General features: G+C 36.6%; 6 protein-coding genes across 6 annotated transcripts; 3 read left to right on the top strand and 3 right to left on the bottom strand.

The window, feature by feature from the left end:
• Nucleotides 1-2: 2 nt before the first annotated feature.
• On the top strand, nucleotides 3-2,505 carry EV154DRAFT_543881 (uncharacterized protein). The gene is made up of 6 exons (XM_051604572.1): nucleotides 3-62; nucleotides 124-258; nucleotides 323-354; nucleotides 415-499; nucleotides 560-752; nucleotides 802-2,505. The coding sequence occupies exons 1-6, from the start codon at nucleotides 52-54 to the stop codon at nucleotides 2,476-2,478; spliced, it is 2,133 nt and encodes a 710-aa protein (XP_051457448.1). The 5' UTR covers nucleotides 3-51; the 3' UTR covers nucleotides 2,479-2,505.
• Nucleotides 2,506-2,564: 59 nt separating this feature from the next.
• EV154DRAFT_481680 (ClpP/crotonase-like domain-containing protein) lies at nucleotides 2,565-4,430 on the bottom strand (the record flags this gene model as incomplete). The annotated part of the gene is made up of 8 exons (XM_051598416.1): nucleotides 2,565-2,604; nucleotides 2,680-2,999; nucleotides 3,088-3,289; nucleotides 3,357-3,542; nucleotides 3,597-3,789; nucleotides 3,866-4,003; nucleotides 4,061-4,151; nucleotides 4,398-4,430. 8 exons carry the CDS (start codon nucleotides 4,428-4,430, stop codon nucleotides 2,565-2,567), a joined length of 1,203 nt encoding a protein of 400 aa, XP_051457447.1.
• A 3,406-nt stretch (nucleotides 4,431-7,836) lies between these two features.
• EV154DRAFT_509772 (uncharacterized protein) lies at nucleotides 7,837-8,252 on the bottom strand. The gene has a single exon (XM_051601635.1). The coding sequence runs from the start codon at nucleotides 8,208-8,210 to the stop codon at nucleotides 7,914-7,916; it is 297 nt and encodes a 98-aa protein (XP_051457446.1). The 5' UTR covers nucleotides 8,211-8,252; the 3' UTR covers nucleotides 7,837-7,913.
• A 4,062-nt stretch (nucleotides 8,253-12,314) lies between these two features.
• Nucleotides 12,315-12,728, top strand: EV154DRAFT_233991 (uncharacterized protein). The gene has a single exon (XM_051594513.1). It carries the CDS (start codon nucleotides 12,447-12,449, stop codon nucleotides 12,687-12,689), a length of 243 nt encoding a protein of 80 aa, XP_051457445.1. The 5' UTR covers nucleotides 12,315-12,446; the 3' UTR covers nucleotides 12,690-12,728.
• Nucleotides 12,365-16,634, bottom strand: EV154DRAFT_551889 (acyl transferase/acyl hydrolase/lysophospholipase; the record flags this gene model as incomplete). Its single annotated transcript, XM_051605017.1, has 5 exons — nucleotides 12,365-13,715; nucleotides 13,782-14,498; nucleotides 14,565-14,656; nucleotides 14,715-15,385; nucleotides 16,509-16,634. The coding sequence occupies 5 exons, from the start codon at nucleotides 16,632-16,634 to the stop codon at nucleotides 12,769-12,771; spliced, it is 2,553 nt and encodes an 850-aa protein (XP_051457444.1). The 3' UTR covers nucleotides 12,365-12,768.
• A 964-nt stretch (nucleotides 16,635-17,598) lies between these two features.
• On the top strand, nucleotides 17,599-19,299 carry EV154DRAFT_481676 (SGNH hydrolase-type esterase domain-containing protein; the record flags this gene model as incomplete). The annotated part of the gene is made up of 5 exons (XM_051598415.1): nucleotides 17,599-17,622; nucleotides 17,827-17,868; nucleotides 17,934-17,964; nucleotides 18,042-19,190; nucleotides 19,238-19,299. 5 exons carry the CDS (start codon nucleotides 17,599-17,601, stop codon nucleotides 19,297-19,299), a joined length of 1,308 nt encoding a protein of 435 aa, XP_051457443.1.
• Between the last annotated feature and the right edge of the window lies 1 nt (nucleotide 19,300).

Below are 19,300 nucleotides of genomic sequence, written 5' to 3'. Positions count from 1 at the left end.
TTCTTAGACCCAACCCCGTCAGAAAGTTCTTTTTATTTTCAGTTTATAACAATGGGCCACCTGTAACTATAACTAAGCCCGATCAAATCTTGTGCATTGCTCTAATGTCAATTATATACATAGTATTACATTGGCGACTTGTTCGCTCAACCAATGGGCAATGGATTTCGATGGCAACCTCGAACGTATATTGGAAAGTATTAGGCTTGCTAAAGAAAAAGGCGCTAAATTACGTGTTGGTCCTGAACTTGAAGTAACGTAAGTAACCAGAACATTCACTTGCAATGACATTTCAGTAATTGAATGTGATATCATTTTGTAGTGGCTATGGTTGTCAAGACCATTTCTTGGAAGGTAACAGGATAACACATAAAATTGGTTGAATAATGTTATTAACCGTTGTTCTAAGAAAAGGTGATACTTATCTGCATTCTTGGGAAGTGCTTGCTGAGATTTTAAAGAGTGATGAGGCAAAGGACATGATTTTAGATATTGGAATGTAAGTGTTTAATAACTTAGGTGATAAATGGAAGGAAAAGATTGACGAGCCGGAATATAGGCCTGTCATGCACAAATCTGTTAAATACAATTGTCGTGTTATCATTGCTGATGGTAAAATTGTTTTAATCCGCCCCAAGATTTTCTTGGCCAATGATGGCAATTATCGTGAGTTACGCTTTTTCACTCCCTGGACTACAAGAAAGGTTGAGCAGTACTATTTACCTCGCATGATTTCTAAGATTACAAACCAGGTTAGCGATCGTATTATTATTGGTTGACTCGTGTACTCATATTTCATAGACATTGGTACCTTTTGGCGATTGCGTCATAAGTACTTTGGACACTTGCATTGGTTGTGAAACATGTGAAGAGTTATTTACTCCTGCTAGTCCCCACATTGCAATGGGTTTGGATGGTGTAGAAATTTTTACAAACAGTAGTGGAAGCCATCATGAATTACGTAAGCTGAATACTCGTATAGATTTAATGAAAGCTGCCACACAAAAGGTGGGCGGTATCTATCTCTATGCCAATCAACAAGGTTGTGATGGCGATCGTCTTTATTATGACGGCTGTGCTATGATTGTCATGAATGGTGAGATTATTTCCCAGGGATCTCAATTCTCCCTTAGAGATGTAGAGGTTATTACTGCTACTGTTGATTTGGAAGATGTTCGCTCTTATCGTGCTCGTATGGTTAGCCGTGGTATGCAAGCGGAAGCTACCCCCGCCTACCAACGCGAAGAAGTCAAGATGGCTCTTACACACAGTTATATTGAGGATAACATTCACATCCGCCCCACCAAACCCCGTGCTCCGTTTTATCATAGCCCAGAAGAAGAAATTGCTTTGGGTCCTGCCTGTTGGCTATGGGATTACTTGCGTCGATCTAAGACCGCCGGTTACTTTTTGCCCTTGAGTGGCGGTATTGACAGCTGTGCCACTGCCAGTATAGTTGCCTCTATGTGTCGCTTAGTTGTAAAAGAGGCTTCCGAAGGTAACAAACACGTCTTAGAAGATGCTCGTCGTTTAGCTGGCGAGGGAGAGACATATACGCCTACAGACCCTCGTGAATTTGCCGGTCGCATTTTTTACACGTGCTACATGGGTACATCGAACTCAAGTACCGAAACTCGTAAGCGTGCAAAGGATTTGGCTGAGGTCATCGGGAGTTACCATACGGATTTGAATATGGACACTGTTGTTACATCCATCCATTCACTTTTTAGATTGATCACCGGAAAAACTCCCAAATACAGGGTGCATGGTGGATCTGATACGGAGAATCTGGCGCTTCAAAATATTCAGGCACGTCTGCGTATGTTACTGGCCTATCTTTTCGCACAATTATTGCCTTGGTGTCGCAACGTCAGCGGAAGTTTGCTAGTTCTTGGTAGTGCTAATGTTGACGAGAGTTTAAGAGGATATCTTACAAAGTATGATTGTAGCAGTGCTGATATCAACCCCATTGGCGCCATATCCAAACACGACCTCAAACGGTTTATCGCGTATGCTGAAAGGAAGTTTGACATGCCTATTCTGGGAGAGTTCTTAGATGCTGTGCCAACCGCAGAATTAGAGCCCATCACAGAAAACTATGTTCAATCGGATGAGGCTGATATGGGCATGTCTTACGATGATCTTTCTCGTTATGGTCGTCTCCGTAAAATTGATCGGTGTGGTCCATATTCTATGTTCTCCAAGTTGGTACATGAATGGGGTGATGATATGCCCCCTACTGAAGTTGCCACCAAAGTGAAGCGTTTTTTCTTTTATTATTCCATCAACCGACATAAGCTTACGACATTAACTCCCGCTTATCATGCTGAAGCCTATAGCACAGATGATAACAGATTTGATTTGAGACCATTCTTGTACAATGCTTCTTGGAAGTGGCAATTTAGAAAAATTGACCGTATTGCAGAAGAGTTGGAGAGAAAGGCTGGGGAAGCTGAAATAAATAGTCAAGTAGATTGAAAAAGTTAATCTCTACAAAGAAACATAATTAAATGGAACCACACACGTGCACACACACGCATACACTAAAGTTTTATTGAATGTATTTAAAATTTTGCTATTGCCTTTTCAAACACAGTTTCGCCCCTAAAAGAAATAACAGTTTATATATTTTATATATATTAATACTCTTTGATCTGGTAAGATAAATAGGCGGCTTACTTCTGTCTTTTAAGGTAATCCTCTACTTTTTGTCGAACGCCAAACTTTCCGGGTCGACTAACTTCAAACCAGGCTATGATGTCTTCGCTGTTTTGAAAACTATACCTGCTTATAACGTCATCTATTTCGGTTTGTAACGGTAAGCTGTATCTTCCATGAGGATTAACATAAAAATCTGTTTCTGTTGCAAAGTTAAGCTGATGAGTCTCAAGTGCGTCGAAAAGGTTCACCCTTATATCATCCTCCACATCAATGTCCTCCAACTTATCAGGAATCCATGTACAAACTCTTTTCCCAGCTACATGTCCAACCATACCTTCCTTTAAATCATGCGTATACTAAAAATAGAGTTATTTTAGGAAGGACAGGGTGATGATATTTTTATGCACCGGGTCTCATCATACTTACAGGCATCCTCTGCCATAATCGGAACTCCATCCGAATGCATTCGTTGTAAGATAGATTTTCCGCTCGTCGGAGGCTCTCCATCATGACTTTTAAACTTGTAGGGGATCCTCGTAAAATCGATTTGACACAGCCTAGAGCAAATTTGGAGCCGTCTTTGATCAAGGATTGGACGATCTCTTCCACGGTGTTAAAGTTAAAACATCTGTTTAACAAACGTTAGGAGATACGCTGAGTTACACACCTGTATGCACACACAAATAGAAACCTACCTGTCGATAATATTTAGTTTTTCCCCAAAAAGACTGTATTTGGAAGGTATGTGGTCTGCTTTTACTGAAAATTCTTGAATGATGTTGTTGATCAAATCAAGCGTGGGATGACTGAGCTCAGCCAGCTTTGCATTCATAGCATCCAGATTCGAAGAGTGGACAAAATGTGAAGCAAGTCCACAAAATCTACGATACAGTCAATCAATTTGTTAAAAAAAGTGATCAGTATGTGTAACATACACTACATCTTCTGCGTAAAATCGACTGCCCGTTAAACCCAAATATAAGCCTAAGTTGCCGTCAAAACGGGATAAAGTAAATGTTGTGCTGGAATCAGTAAATGATCCAATAGCGGTCTCTGGCATAGCATACACCGTATTCTCCGTGGCAATTTTGAATGGAAGTTGACCAATCAAACCTGAACCTGCGCCCACTAAAGATTTAAAGTTGTGTGAGCGTAACAGATTATACTGATGACTTTCTTTTTCTAATTTTTTTTTTTTTTTTACTTATAATTCCGTCCATAACAGCTATGATAGGTGTTTTCATGGTCCCAATGAACTGTAAAAGCTCGTAGAATTTTCCCAAGTTATTTATTATCTCATCTGTTGCACTTGGCTCTTCTTTGGCAAGGAGTCCAGCTATGCCTACAAAGCGTTTAATTGTATAAATTATGGTTACTGGCTTCCATGTTGTATGCTTACTTTTTATATCACCACCGGCAGAAAATATTTTACGCTTGCTGCCTCCACCGCTGATAGTAATTAACCTGGCCTCAGTAGATTTTTCCCATACCTATATTTCATTGAATAAGATTTTTTTTTTTTACCTTTTAAACACTGCTTTACCTTAAGATATGGGTATAAGATAGAAACGTTTTTAATCCATATACAGTTGAGATCTCTTGGTTTATTCAATACAAGATGTCGAGTGTACTTATATTTTTTGATGAGAACCACCTTAGTCTCCTAAACTCAACGTCAGCATGAAAGTTCTGGGTCATTTATACTTTGTTGTCTCTGACAAAATTAGCATACTTACAGTTTCGCCTTTAGTTAAAATTTTATCACACATTTATGGTTTATCAAAAAGAAGAAGGAACTTGTATTTAATGCAATATTCAATCCTTTTTAAGGTTCTCGGTTTTCGCATCAATTGATGCAGGCGGTATGCTTGCATTAATATAGAAAAATGTTGGGGCGTTTATCTATGCATGTCACATATCTCTAGTAGCTGTGGGCCGACAGCAAGACTACAATTTATCTTAGGAAGAAAACGATTGATCATCCTTCCGGCTATTTACATGCAGTTTCTATAAATGGGTCTTTTGTGGGACGTGGATTTCCCTAAGCGCTAGTATAATGCCATATTCGAAGTATTGTTTGCAATCATAACTACAACTAATCTGAAATTAGGTAGTCGTATCATCACAGTCATCATATGAATTGTTTCGTGGGCTGGTTGGAAATGATGACTAATTTCATATTTCGGCTCTATCGTTTTCATAGTGAACCATCACATCATAGCTTAATATAGAATGCAAGATAAGTCATACTGTGACATACATGTTTCCTTTTTAAAAGCAGAACCGATGTATCTGAAACATATTATACTGATGTGAGTAAACAAAAAATAGTAGTATACCTGAAAAAACAAAAGTCTTCCGGAGTAGGCGGAAGAACTGTTCAAACTACATAAATCATAAATTTTGCATACTTCCTATGCATACTACTAAATAGGCTATTATGGTTAGCGTGATCGATTGTTGTTGGAGATAAATAATGGACTAATTAAACTTTGGTGACGTTTCACAGATCGTGTTTTTTCAAGTAAAGCGTGCAAAAGGATCATTTTTAAAATTTACAGTGCCTACACCCCTGATTTTTTATTCCATGAGTTGACCAATTTTTGCTTCTTTATTGGCCAAATTTTATTTCGGTAAGGGCTCATTTTGCTTTTATCACTTCCAAAGTTTGTTTTTGTTCATTTCAGAGTTTGCCTTTCAATCACTCAATTTTTGTGGTTTGTTAAAATAGCTCTGTACTGAGGAATTCTGGAAAGATGTTAAAAGAGTTAAATGGCTCTATATTGAGGAATTCTGGAAAGATTTCGAGCTTGTGGAAGAAGGGAAACGAAGTCAATACTTTTATTCTAATAAAGTGTGGCTTCTTAGTATTAATCTTTTCACTTCTTAGTTTAAGAAAACCCGTGTAATGACTCTTAAAAAAGAAGCCGGCTTCAATTAATACAATAAAGAATTTAAAGAGGAAAGTGTTACAACTTGGATGCAAGGAATTCAATTTTTAAATGATGTAAATACCTGCTACATTAATGATCCAAACGAGCCCTTTCTTGTGTGCAAATCTCGTATATATATAGGCAAGGTCGCTTTCAAAAAATTTCACGTCTTTGTGAGTCAGGTAATCTTTTTTCTCCTTGTATATTTTGATGTAGTCCAGCAGAATTTCTTCATCCGAACTATTACAACGTTTCGTCTTGTAAGCTGCATGTATATCTTGTTAGTCGTAATGTAAAATCAAATTCATGTTCAAATTTTTGTCTTCCGGATCGAAACAATGTCTATGCATGTACATGATTTTTGTTAATATCCGGGATCAGAATCATATTTGTACTTATATAACTTGAAGTAATCTCAAAGCGTGAGAGCCAGACCTGGGAGGTCTACATTGTATGGCGAAGACTGGCCTTGCAAAGATTGGAATACATATTTTTCGTTTTTTGGAGATTCTTGAAAAAACAGTAGTCGTTATTCACTAACTTTCCACAATATTAGTTACTTTCCTCTATATAAAATAAAAGAAAGGAATTAAATATCAAAGTTAGTTTGGCTCGTGATCTCATCTTTTGATTTGGTTGTTTTATGTGTCCAATTGTTTATTTAATTGCCCATAATGTTGAAGCCTTTCTTATAATAGAAATATATGCAAATAGTGTAGGCTTATATCCAGAATATTTGAAAATATGTCTCTACTGTAAGTAAGGGCAGGAATATTATGGGTGATTAATAAACAATCAAATTATTATGACATTTAAAGCAGTTCTTGTTTACCAATCTGTGAACAAAATTTGTTCCAGCATTTTTTTTTCTTCTCCTACCAAATCAAAAGATAAAGTTATTAAAAATCGGAAATAAGTGTGTAGTATTGGCTTTATTTGAAGGAAAGTAATAATATTGTGAAAGAATGGTTAATAATGACTTTTGTTTCGAGAAACGCTATGATATTACGCCTTTTTTAAACATACAAAGGGATTTTACGGTGGAAGCTAGTCTTCACTATAAGATGAAGTCCTTCAAGGTCGAGATCTCAGATTTTGACTGAGATTGCTGTAAGTCACATTTAGTTTCTGTTATGATCTCCAAATATGTATAGTTGGCTCACCCAAACATTACAATCTTTATAATACAAAGAAGTTTAGAATGAGTAAAAGCGAAAGAGGAAAAATCAGTCAAAATAATCAGCGATAATGCTTAATACTCGGTAAAAATAGTCAGTAACTTATATAATAAATTGATGCTTAATTTACCATAATGCAGGGAGTGGTAGTCAAACTGTTAAATTACTGGATCACATTTACTGACCACCAGAGGAGCCTGCTTCGATCGAAATATTGAAGTCCGGGCTGAAACCCAGTTCTTTTGTCTGATAAAGACATTCTTATTCAAACATATAGATTTTCACAACTAGATTTTACAGAAAAGATCTTATATGATTTGTTCGATGGTGGAGCCATCAAACGCTGGATCTGGTATCCGTGGATACTCAACAAAAGTTTGAAGACAGGAGATGAAATTAGAATCAAATAGCGATAGCTAAACGTTCTCAATGATCATCGAAAACAAAAATTGATAATTCTTGATTTCTAATGTGTGTAGCAGAAAACGTGTTAGTTGCATTACCAAAACATCATTAGCAAAAGATGATTACAATATTACTGGTGGACAGCCGTAGTACACCAAGCAACAATTTATTAAACGTGATTTAAACAATGAAGATGATCTCTTGTCAGCTTTAGATCATTTTTGAGACATGCGTTTAGACTTCACCTAGCAACAAATGGAATGGTATTTCTCGAATTTCTCGAATTTTGAAGTGAACACAAAAAGCCCCAACAGAAAAAGAAGAGCAGTGACAGCCGAAAAATTGAGAAGCAAGAAAGAAAAAAAAAAGAAGCCACGCTTTGAAGAATAATAATGATTTCGTACCTTACGTTCTTCCGCAAGCTAGCATACAGCATCCAAAAGTGTTAGCAAAAAATATATTCAAAGTATTGCAAACCACTCTGTTAACAGCTTTCCAAAATTCCTCAATACAGAGCTATTTTAACAAACAATGAAAATTGAGTGATTCAAAAGCAAACTCTAAAGTGAGCGAAAATGACTTTGTAAAAACAAAAATTAGTCAGATCAAAGCGAAATTATCTTGCCGGAAAGCAAAAATTGGGTTGGAGGCATGGTTTATGCTTATATGTTGTAAGTCAAAGAGAAACTTTATTTTGGAATCATGTGTAAATAGAAAGTGTAATTGTTACGCAAAACTAAATAGCACCGTTTCCTAAAGCGGTTCCGATTCCCGAGCCCACATTATGCCCGGCTTCTGTTGCTGACTTCTCAATATCTTTACGTGATCCAGAGCCGTGTTCGGGGTGTTGAATTCCGTCTAATGTACTGAATACACCGTCTTTGACAGCAACGAGACCTAAGCTAAATGCATGGAGTAAATTTCCTTCACGTTTTTGTAAATCTACGGCGGCCACAGGAGCTGCGTGTACATCTTTAAGAATAGCAATTGCTATTATTACGGCTATGATAAAGCAAGATGTTGATTGTCGCATTTGTGTAATTATCGGGCTTGTTGGAACAAAAAAAAAAATAAAGGCGACAAAAAATATATTGTTGAAAGAGAGCTGCACTATTTGTTTTTCTTTGAAACATTTTTAGATCCTTTTGTATATATTTTGAGTCCGACTCCTATCCTATGTATGGATCGTTATTTTATCAAATACAATCATAATGCGTTCTATACAAAAATATATTTAGGCATTATGCAACTGTTACCTATCATATTTTGGCACCCATACTCAAAAAAAAAAAGTCCTTTGCATGTTTTAACTTTAAACATTAAAAATTATTCTTTCCCCTAGTGCGAAAGAGCTACTTACTGTGCATTGCGATACATTCTTTGTTTATTTTTTAGTGTTATGCATATGCATGATTTAAAGCTCCGGTAATGGTAGTCAGGAGGATGATCAGCTAACACATATTTTTGATTGTCAGGGTATCTTACCATTTGTTACCCCCTCCCTCTAATAGCTATTTTATAATAAGCATAATCTATTTGCTGTAGCTTTAAAATCACTATTAAAACTATGCTGCAATATATGTAAAACATGTTTAGAAGGAGCATTTAAACCAGAGAATTCAATCTTTGATGTCAGTGTATATAAAATTATTATATTTTTTGTTCAATTGGGGGGGGGGGGAGAAAGAACTAGACTTAAGGCGAGTGTATACGAAAAAACGGACGATCTTTTTCAAAAAGTCTTGATAATTAGGGTTCGATCGGTTAGGAGCAAAACAAACAAAATGCACTGTATTGCGCAAATCTTCTTTATTTGTGTGATACGAAAAACAGGATGAGTATGTACAACATCATATTTACAGAATATACTTTCAAAAGGAACAAAACTACTAAAATATTTTGGCCAAGCATTTCATAATTTTGTGGCCCTTGCGATCCCTTCATTTGATTGTATATACTTAATCGCTCTTGTTTGTTATTAATTTATGCGTCTTTACAATATGTAACTATACAGATACTGAAATAAAATCAGAGGGATAACATGAATAAAAGTACATTTTGACATATAGATACGGTGTTTCAATTACAATTTATCTGTAGGAAGTAGACGATCTAAATCAAGTAAAAGGTAGTCATGTTCAAGTGATTTTTTTTTTGATCCCATTGTGGTATTTGACAAAAATAATGAGATTAAAGTGTATCTTTACTGGAGGTAAAAATAAACTTAAGGAACTCTGCTGCTATGAAATAATTGATCCTTCTTATATTGCCCAACTCTCCTGGGGTTTAATGATGAGTCAACTGTTCTGGTTTTGGAATAGATCTGTACTTTGTTTCCCGCCTTGGATTAAATGAATACTACTCGTTAGATTTGTTTTCAGTTAAATCTATAGTGCTACGAGACACCTATTTATCAGATCATGCCACAGTTACTGTAAAAGATGCATACTTGTTTGTCAAGTGTAATTGGCAGCAGAACATAATAGTTATAGTTGATCATTTATTCATTCTCTTTTTTACTGAATAAAATACGATTCCAAATATGGAAGGTCTTTTGGAGATTTGTATATTTGGTTGTAGAAAGTAGGTATTCATTAATTCATACACTTTATCAGCTGTATAATTATATCTATATATAAGTAAATGAACCATTTATATTAATAGATGTTCTATTCTCTCTCTGGGTAGCTAATCCATTGAGAGAACTATTAGTATTAAGTTTATCTTTCTTATAATTCTTGATTTAATCTGAGAAGATTCTCTTCTCGATCGGTGGTATCGTAACTCAGTGGTAAAGCATTCTGTATCCAACTGTCATTCGTATATCATATTTAGGCCAATCATGCAATCTTTAATATAGAACTACGTACCCGTAGTAGGATAAGTTGTATAGCAGTATACAAGCGTATGCTGATATGCAACATCAAAGGTTGTTTTAATTTCATAATTTATTTATCTAAACGATTTGCTTAATTATTCTTAAGTGAATCGTACCCAATTACGACACCCATAACATATATTTATGGCTAATTGCAATATATTTTAATATCGTAGTTTTCTCAATAACTTTGAGCTTTTAGACTGGGCTATAGTAAATAACTAACGAATAGTCATCTTGTTAAAAAATATCACATAGCTTGAGAGAATACACAGCCAATTTTTTCCTTTACCATAGTTAGAATGCACGTAGTCGCATCGTAAGATCGGGAGTTCTAGCTGCCTTCAAGACTTGGAAACGAAAATATACAATCAAAACAATGGCTACTGATAAATATATCACACATATTGAACGATTTATACTTAATCGGACTGTTGTGGGGATATATAATTATACCCTCAATGATCAATAAATTAAAATTTATGACTTATCGGCGATACAGAAATAAAGCATAATTTTAATAAGTAACGAAACAGATAAAAGATCCTTACACGTGTTTAATTCCACAGGTATTTATACGGAAAAAATAAATCAACAAACAATTCTTGCTTTCCGTAGGAAGACTATTAAGTTGGTGCTCTTTCTATCTTTCGTTCATTTGATCTTAACCTCGGGCCGAAATTTTACGGTGGAGCCTAAACGAGACATTAAACATAATCTAGAAAACTCGCAGATTTAATAACCATATGTTTATAGTGATAAATTTTCATCTGGCTTAAAATGATATGTTATATCGAGATCTTGGTATCAGTTAAGGTATCCGATCATCTATTACAATTACGCACACCCTTAGTGTCCCTTAGGAAAATTGAATGTCCTATAGAGACCCGCGCCAAAGCTATACTACCTCATGGGATATCACCGCAAAACACTTTGAAGTGGTATCCAGATTTGCATTAATCTCAATGTCCGGTTTCCAGGAAAAATACAATAAAGTAAACAACATGAATGTCAATATATTTTGCTTCGACATCTGCTACACAATTTACGGTAAGAGATATGACCGTGGTTTAGCTGCTTTTTATATTTTTTTTTTATAAAAAAGCTTCATCAAATGAACGTTGACAACTTTTTTGATAAATAGTACATGGTTTAATTCTTTTTTCCTTAATAGTTCAAACGATTTACACAATTTTCCAGAAGTAAAAATTGTCCTTTTCGATAATGAGGCAGTAAATGGTAGATACACATGTAGCTTAACTTTTTTGAGCGGAAAACATCCTTTGACGCCTGCTGTTAATAGAAATAATGTTGGTTTAATGACTTTAATCAGCATGAAGTAGTTTCGCTATTAAGAGCATGCACTCTAGATTTAGGCAAAGACTGCTGCTTTTACGAGCTACCATGGAGATAATAAAGTGTGTAGATTAACCATGAAAGAACATTATTTGTGTGGCGGAGCTACCTCCAAGACAAAAATCTGAAGATAGACTGAAAGGTGTGACCGGCATCAAAGGCTCGCAATTTACCATCCCATCATTAAAAAAAATTACTCAAAAGCGTAAAATGTTTGTTTCATTTTAAGTAATGGATTTAGTATTACAATAAGGAGATGACCAAATTATTTTCGGGTATTAAAAAAGCATAAAGAAGCGCAATTATTTTTGTAAACGGAGGAAAAAGACAAAAAGAAGTCAGTCACGTAGTATACATACAGAGATTGAACGAAACACAAAGGTAACAAATCAAACAGCTAACGACAATATAGTATAAACATCCGCATTTCCTTTTTATGAAGCATCACGTTGTTCCAACTACTTTTACTTAAATTTGGGATCTTTGCGGGAATCACAACAGTGCCTCTCTGGGCCACCAACAATAAAATCCTCTCTTGTTCCAATTGACAAACATAATAATAGGAATAGGGGCACCAATGGTACCAACAATATATGGGATATATTTCGTTTGGCAGACCCAACATAATTTGTGGACAGTGGAATTAACAACAACAACCTAATTTGTGCCTTCGCCCTTCCCAAACTTGGGGTGGAGTTGAAGTTCCCGAACGATGACACAAAAATAACAGTGAAAAATGGTATTTTAAATAGCACGTAATGGCATTGTGTTCACTATGCCCGATATGAACAATTACACTGATACGCGAATCCAAAGTTGGCATGACGTAATTTTGTGTAACAGAAGAGGGCGATCGACAGGATATTGGTTACGCTAAGGACGTCATATTCAGAGTGCGTAGGACAGGGGACATTGAAAAAAAATCATGCTAAATTTTTTCATTCCGTGACGTTGAATGAGATACGGATGATATAAAATGGGAAACATATTTGGGTCAATTTTATCTTTATAACACTTAATACACAAATTAATACCATGTCTGACAACAAGAACGAGAATATCGATACTATGACCCATCCCTCCTGCTACAGAGATGCCATGAACGGCAAGGTTAACCAAAAACTCACGGGTGTCAATGTTGAACAAACGAAGAAGAGTCAAGAATCCAATGAAAATGATTGGGACTTATACCCTCAAATGATCCGCAAGGTCGAAAACGAAGGCTCTGCTAAACAAGTTGAACATCTTCACGAATTGGAACATTCACCCAGTAGATAAAATTAAACAAAATATCAATAGTAATAACTCCCTTATTCTATATTGTACATAATAAACTCCCCTTTCTCTTATTTTATTTTTAAATATTCGATAAATCCTGCTTTTTCAATCTATCGCTTCTTTTTCGTAACCAAGTTTCTTTCACGACCTTTCGGACCTTTTCCAAATTATCCTTGATATTTGCTTCAGCCAGTTCATGTAATTTGTCAACTTGTTCTGAGGTATAGACAAAATTCCACGTACTACAAAATTCAGCGCTTTGAGGATCAAATTCGGGGTCGTAATTTTCGTTGACGATCAAAGGAAAATAAACAACGGTGATTGGATTTGTATTCTCGGGATAAGTTGTCTTTGTACTTGCTGTGTCATTATTATCAGGCGTTGTTTCTGAGGAACTGGATTCGAAAACGGTGCAGGTATTCAACGCATATTTCGATTTGGACTTGACCTTTTCGTCTGGGCTCTGCTCCTCACCGGGTTCTTTCTTGGGCCACCCAGCACCAGCAGGCCAACCATTAATACCACGACGTTTAGCATAACCTTCAGCACGATCGAAAAAGGGAGTTTCCTGAATATCTGCACTGAGGTCAAGAGAAATAATAATATCTACGTCACGTCCTTTCCGCAGCAATGGATAAAATGGGATGTTATTGTCCATGCCAGCATCCATCAATCCGATTTGTTCTGATTCGACTAAACTTTCCGACCTTAAAATTTCTTCCTTGTCTTGGCTTTCATCCTTAGTCTGTACTCGTGTGGCCATCTTGTAAAATGGATTAGGAAAACAGGCGGGGGAAATAGGGTGGATGGTGGAGACAGATGATTGGTAACTGTTGATCATTTCATCCGCCTTTTGAACAGCAGAGGTGGGTAACAGCAAACGGATTTCTTGATAGAAATGTGCAAGACTAGCTACAAATGCAGAGCCAAACATTCCCATCAAAATACCCAGACTTTGTTCTGGAAGCTTCTCTAAATTTTTTCCCTCCTGGAACTTTCTGCCAAATGCCCACACAGGAATCCAGGCTAAAAAAACCATTATCATCAGTAAATGTGCCATTGTTAGAATACTAAGACTATAAGAAAACATACCATTGATTTCTTCACTGCCCATATCATACGGCGTAAATTCAAACCATTGGTACAAATCTTTTGTTTCTGGTGTTGGTTCCTCGTTCAAGCATTCTTCTTCCTGTATGGGCTCATCATCCTCACTTTCCTTCTTGGTACTATCCAAATTCTCAGCCTCATTTTCTTCCTGTTGGTTTGATACAGTATCTGCTTTTGTGACACCTGCCGTTTCGATTTCATGACGTACTGCGCAGTAGATGGGCATCGGTAAAGATCCATCTTCAAAATAGACCCTTTGCTTCGACAATTTGATCTCGTTCTTCTTGAGTAATCTCGGTTTAACTTCTGCACCATCATCTTCGTGGATCGTTTTACTGTCCGAATCCTTTTGTGTTGTCTGTTCCTCGATATCCTCACTGTAATACCAACGTTGGTTGGTTTCGTTGCCTGGAGGTGCGGGGGTGATTGTGAGCCGTCTAGATAATAAAGTACCGCCCAGTAACATGCCAAATATATCGACTAGACTTATGCTTCCATTCTGTTGATAGTATCGTTGGATGACACCATGTAAAATGATTTTACTATTGTGGCGTGATGCATTTAGAACCGTTAAAAAGTTTGACAAATTGGCAATATGGGTATGGATTCGACTGGAAAGATGGGTTTTAAGTGTAGAGACGGAAGCGTTGGTCAAAGGGCTATAGAATTGCGACATTGCCCAGGTGGAACCGGATACACCTAATAAAAAGAAATGTTTAACAAAATTCTTATTTTAGATAAGTTGCTTATTACGTAATATTTTACCTGCCATATATAATACACAATCCAGAATACCTGTTTCATTCATAGCGTGTAGGTAACCTGAACATCCCACCATCGCTCTATATCCACCACCACTGTATTAGAGAGATAGTTAATATGATGTTCCACTTTCACTTCAAGTATATTCCTTACCTTGACGCAACACCAATATTGGGTATATCTTCTATATCCACTTCGTGTTCATCGACGCCGATAAAAAAGGCAAAAGCGGCTCTCATTTTTAATTTTCTTATCCTTGTAAACTCAATTTCTTCGTCAGATAAACCTTGGCCTTCCCTTACGTAAGCATCCATTGTTATTTCGGGATGTAAGACTGGATCATCATCCTCTTCCAAAGATTCCTGTACAATTTTTCTAAAGTCTTCCAGAGACAAAAACTCCCAGAAAGAGTTGTACATTTCCTTAATGGTCTCGATCTGGCTTTCAAAGTTAGGATAAAGGGAAGACAGTTTTGATTGCAACTCTTCAAAAGTGGTCGGGATGATACTTGGTATATAGTCTGAAGGATTAATTGAAAAGAGATTGGATAAAAAGTCGTCAGTTGATGTATCCCTAGTCATGGGCAAAGCAGCCAAGAAATCATTGTATAGTGAGTTGTCGTCTGTGTTTAATATTTCTTCTTTTGTCTTTTGCTCGTCCCCGTCTTTGGGCTTTTTGGTTGGTTCTTTGACCGATAATAGACAGTGCCTAGCACTGAGACAGTAATGAGCGTAGCTAAAGCTACTCTTGATCGTGTTGAAATTACTCCGGTTACTAGAGCCGAATTCTTTGGTGACATAGTTGTGAAATAGACTGAAAATAATCTAAACGAGAAAAGAGAGGAAAGACAAAAAAACAGGGGCCATTCTAAAATCTGTTAATGCTAAAAAAGAAAAAAAAAATTATGACAATCATGACGACATTGTTGTTACACAAGACGTGGTTGGTGCAACGTGCCCAGTTTTATCTCAGTCAGAATTCGGAACAGGCACAACATGGTTTCAGTTTTAGGTACAGTGCCTTCGCCCCCAATTGGACACTTTTTTTTTGGATCCAACAGGCCTGTTAGCCAGCTAGACTAAAGACATAAAACTCATCTGGTTAGATTTCTTTTGATAATAATGCTTCAGAACGCAGTAGAGAATTTGACAGCAGCATTTACCGGTCTACATATAAAAAAAAACACGAGTGGTCGAGTTAATGAGGGAAGAACGCAACTTACGCGTCAAAGTTGTTAGCCGCCACCCAGTTGGTAGAGATAAAAAAGAAGTCGTAGTTGTGGTTCGTCTTAGTGCCTTCAGCTAGGGGAGTCTCGCACACCGTCATTGGTGCTATTTCCGCTATCGGTGTTGCTAACTGGGGCACGAGAGAATCTGGAAATATTAAGAGAGAAGCAAAGAGAAAGGCACCTCAGGATAAATTATATATTACAGAAGGTACTACTGGTGGTCATTATCTTCAATTTCTAAGCGACACCATATGGATATCATGGAAGGGTTTCCGGAAATGAAAGGTTATTTCAGTATTATAGGTAATGCTCCAATTCACGTACCTGGGGGTAATTGACCCTGTGATTGTAAAAGAGGCTATTGTCCCGTATACCTTCCTTAATTTTTTCCCCATCAAATATGCTTTAGTATCAGTACATGCTACTACTGAAACGCTGATAGACTACTACCGCGTTCTGGAATTTTTTCGAAAATGCTTCTATTTTAAGTAAAGGCCTGGATGATTAATTTAAGATATTTTGCCTATCACAACCGAACCATACTTGCTCTTACTTCTTTTCTTTTCTTCCTTTCTTTGTTTTTTTATTCCTTCTTTTTTCTCTTTTCTTCTTTTTTTTTATAAAGACTGACTTGAAAAAATCTTAATCAATAAGAACCATTCATTAATTTTCGAGATCTTATACTGTAAACATCTTTTTTTGATTAGTAACATACTTACTTTGAACAGTCTCAATAAAACCTTTTCTATATCAACTTTCTCTGTTGTATAAATATATAAGAAACCATCCTTATCTAGAACTATTCTATATATTTCTGACCTTGTGTGAACATCTATTATTTCCATAATCAGAAACAGTACACCGTACCTGGATTGATGCCCGATCTCAACGATGGCCGTAGTTGGGATCGATTCAAATTGGATCTTGCTGATAAAGTGCCATTTGTATCCCAATCCGATTACAACTTGATGCTGACCGTCTATTGTGATTGGTTTTAGCCATTTGAAAATATTGTGTATAGCTGTGGTGCTATATACTTGACAATCCCAATTTACCGATTTGATTGCTGTTTTTAATACAGTTAATGGTGTTACAGACGATGAAGAGACAAACGTCTTTTATGCGCCTAAATAAAAAAAAATTAAAGTCAAGTAAAGAAGACTAAATCATACCAGCCAAATATTTCACCTGTTAATTACATACCCATCCATAATAATTACCATCAATTATTTCTAAATTTCATATCTACTTATCTTTAATTTCTTATGTAAAAGACCAATTACATATACTCCAATTCTATAAAAATGATCTTAATGACTATGGACAATAACCCATCCCCCCTTTTTTCTTTCTCTCATGATAATATCTTTATAACGCCTACTGACATGTTGACCACTCACATAATAATTAGGTCGACCATACTATTCTTAAGGATCATCATGAATAAATTAAACGCTGAGTCGCTTTCCTTGTTATTCAAGTAGATGAAGATGTCGATAAAGACATATGAGTAATTGTGGGTTTGAAAGTAAGAGTGTTAAAGTCAAATTACTTCACCAAGGTACAATATAAGATACTGTTAGTTATTGGGGCATTACTTGTTTCTTATGCTGATATCAAAAGAGCTGTCTCTCATATAACCAAGTGGGTCCGGCTCTGTGGCATAACTACACACAATAACTGCTTGCATACTGGCGATGTACCTTCCGTGCTCTATTTATAGGATGGATTTTCTTATGTTCATTAGAAATTGGTGTCTACTATATGGGTACTTGAATTTTAACAATCGGATCTGAAAGACTGAGAATAATGTTTATCGTATACGATAAGTCGGTAAGCTTTAGAGCATAAAAAAAATGTCTTGGCTACTATCAATTAATGTGTATAATCACAACACATTATTAATCCAGAACTACGGAATTCACATGAACTAAAAGGATGCACTAATGAATTAACCAGAAACATGTTGTTCCCTTTCTGTCATAATAAGTATCAATTAACGAAGAAAATGGTGGCCTATTAGGACTTTTGCTATAGAATCCTATTACCGCTCGCAAGGGTAGACTTATATATTTACAGGTAAGATTCGTATCTAATCCGTCTAATAAAACTAAAACAAAAGATACAATCTATCTCAAGTAAAGAATGTTCTCCATCATCTAGATTCACCACATTGTATGTCTGATTTGGATTATCGTGCAACCTAAACTATCACACTCACACGATGCAAAAGTAAGCTTTTTTTTTTGTAGCTCCTTTTATGAAAGAATACGCAGCCCAAGACATTGTTAGCTTTCAAGTGCTTCAGCGTGATTTGCTTACCAATGAAACCGTCATTATTTCCAGCGATGGCCAAAAGGTCACATTGAAGACAGGCGGTCCTTACACCGTGGAAGATAAGCATGACATTTATGTAGGCGATATTTGGGTCATGGCCGGCCAAAGCAATATGCGGGGCCATGGCTTTCTCAAAGAAGCGTTTGGCAAAAAAGATGAATCCGAAAAGATGCCTGATCATGTGCATTTGTTTGACTCTACAGAGACATGGCGTGTTGCTAGTGATCCTACCCACCGCCTCTCCCTGTCGAAACGTAGTGTGCATCATACTTTGCCCGATCCCACAGTGCGTAACCCAGATATCTGCAAGTATCGCGGTGCATCTTTGGGGCCCTCTTTTGGTTTACACTATGGTATTCCGGTGGGCTTAATTGCCAGTGCTCATGGTGGTGTGACATTAAACGATTGGAAGCGGCCTTCCGAGCTAAATACAGAGACACGCAATGCTACGCTTTATGGTGCCATGATGGACCGTATCCAAAAAGTGGGTGCTATTGCTGGTGTCTTATGGTATCAGGGTGAATCTGATACGGAAGACATAAACAATGCAGAATCTTATGGGGATCGATTCCGACAATGGTTATGTATGCTCCGTGCTGATACACGACCCGATTTACCCGTGGTTGTTGTTCAATTAGGTTCACATAGAGTCGATATTGTCGACACAGTCAAGAACTGGAAGACAGTCCAAGATCAACAAAGGCAGTTGCAGGATAATTATACAGCATGTATCGGTAGTATTGATTGTGGATTAGATGACCGCGTTCATTTGTCAAAGGACGGATTATATATACTAGGAAAACGACTAGCTAGAGCAGCCAATTTAGTTCTCAAGGGGAAAACAGACGATGTGACACCTTCACCTAAATTAGCTACATATGAAGAGATAGTTTACGTTCCAAAGTTCGCATCCATCCATTCGATTAAACTCGAGTTTAATTTACCAGAACACTTCAGATTTGAATGCAATGGAGATGTAACTGGATTTGAAATAGAAAGTAAAGCGGTTATATTAAGGTCACGTATAGAAGATGATAAGAAATCGATTCGACTTTATTTATCAGGTAATCCTAAGGAAGGATGTACTGTTAGCTATGGAATGAATCAACAGGCGAACCTGAATCATGGGCAAGATTGTATTTTGCCAGTCTTTCGAGGTTTAGTGGTAGATAAA

Source organism: Mucor mucedo (genome assembly GCF_025094135.1).
Source record: "Mucor mucedo strain NRRL 3635 chromosome Unknown EV154scaffold_48, whole genome shotgun sequence".
NCBI lineage: Eukaryota > Fungi > Mucoromycota > Mucoromycetes > Mucorales > Mucoraceae > Mucor > Mucor mucedo.
This window is presented reverse-complemented; position numbering and strand designations above follow the sequence as displayed.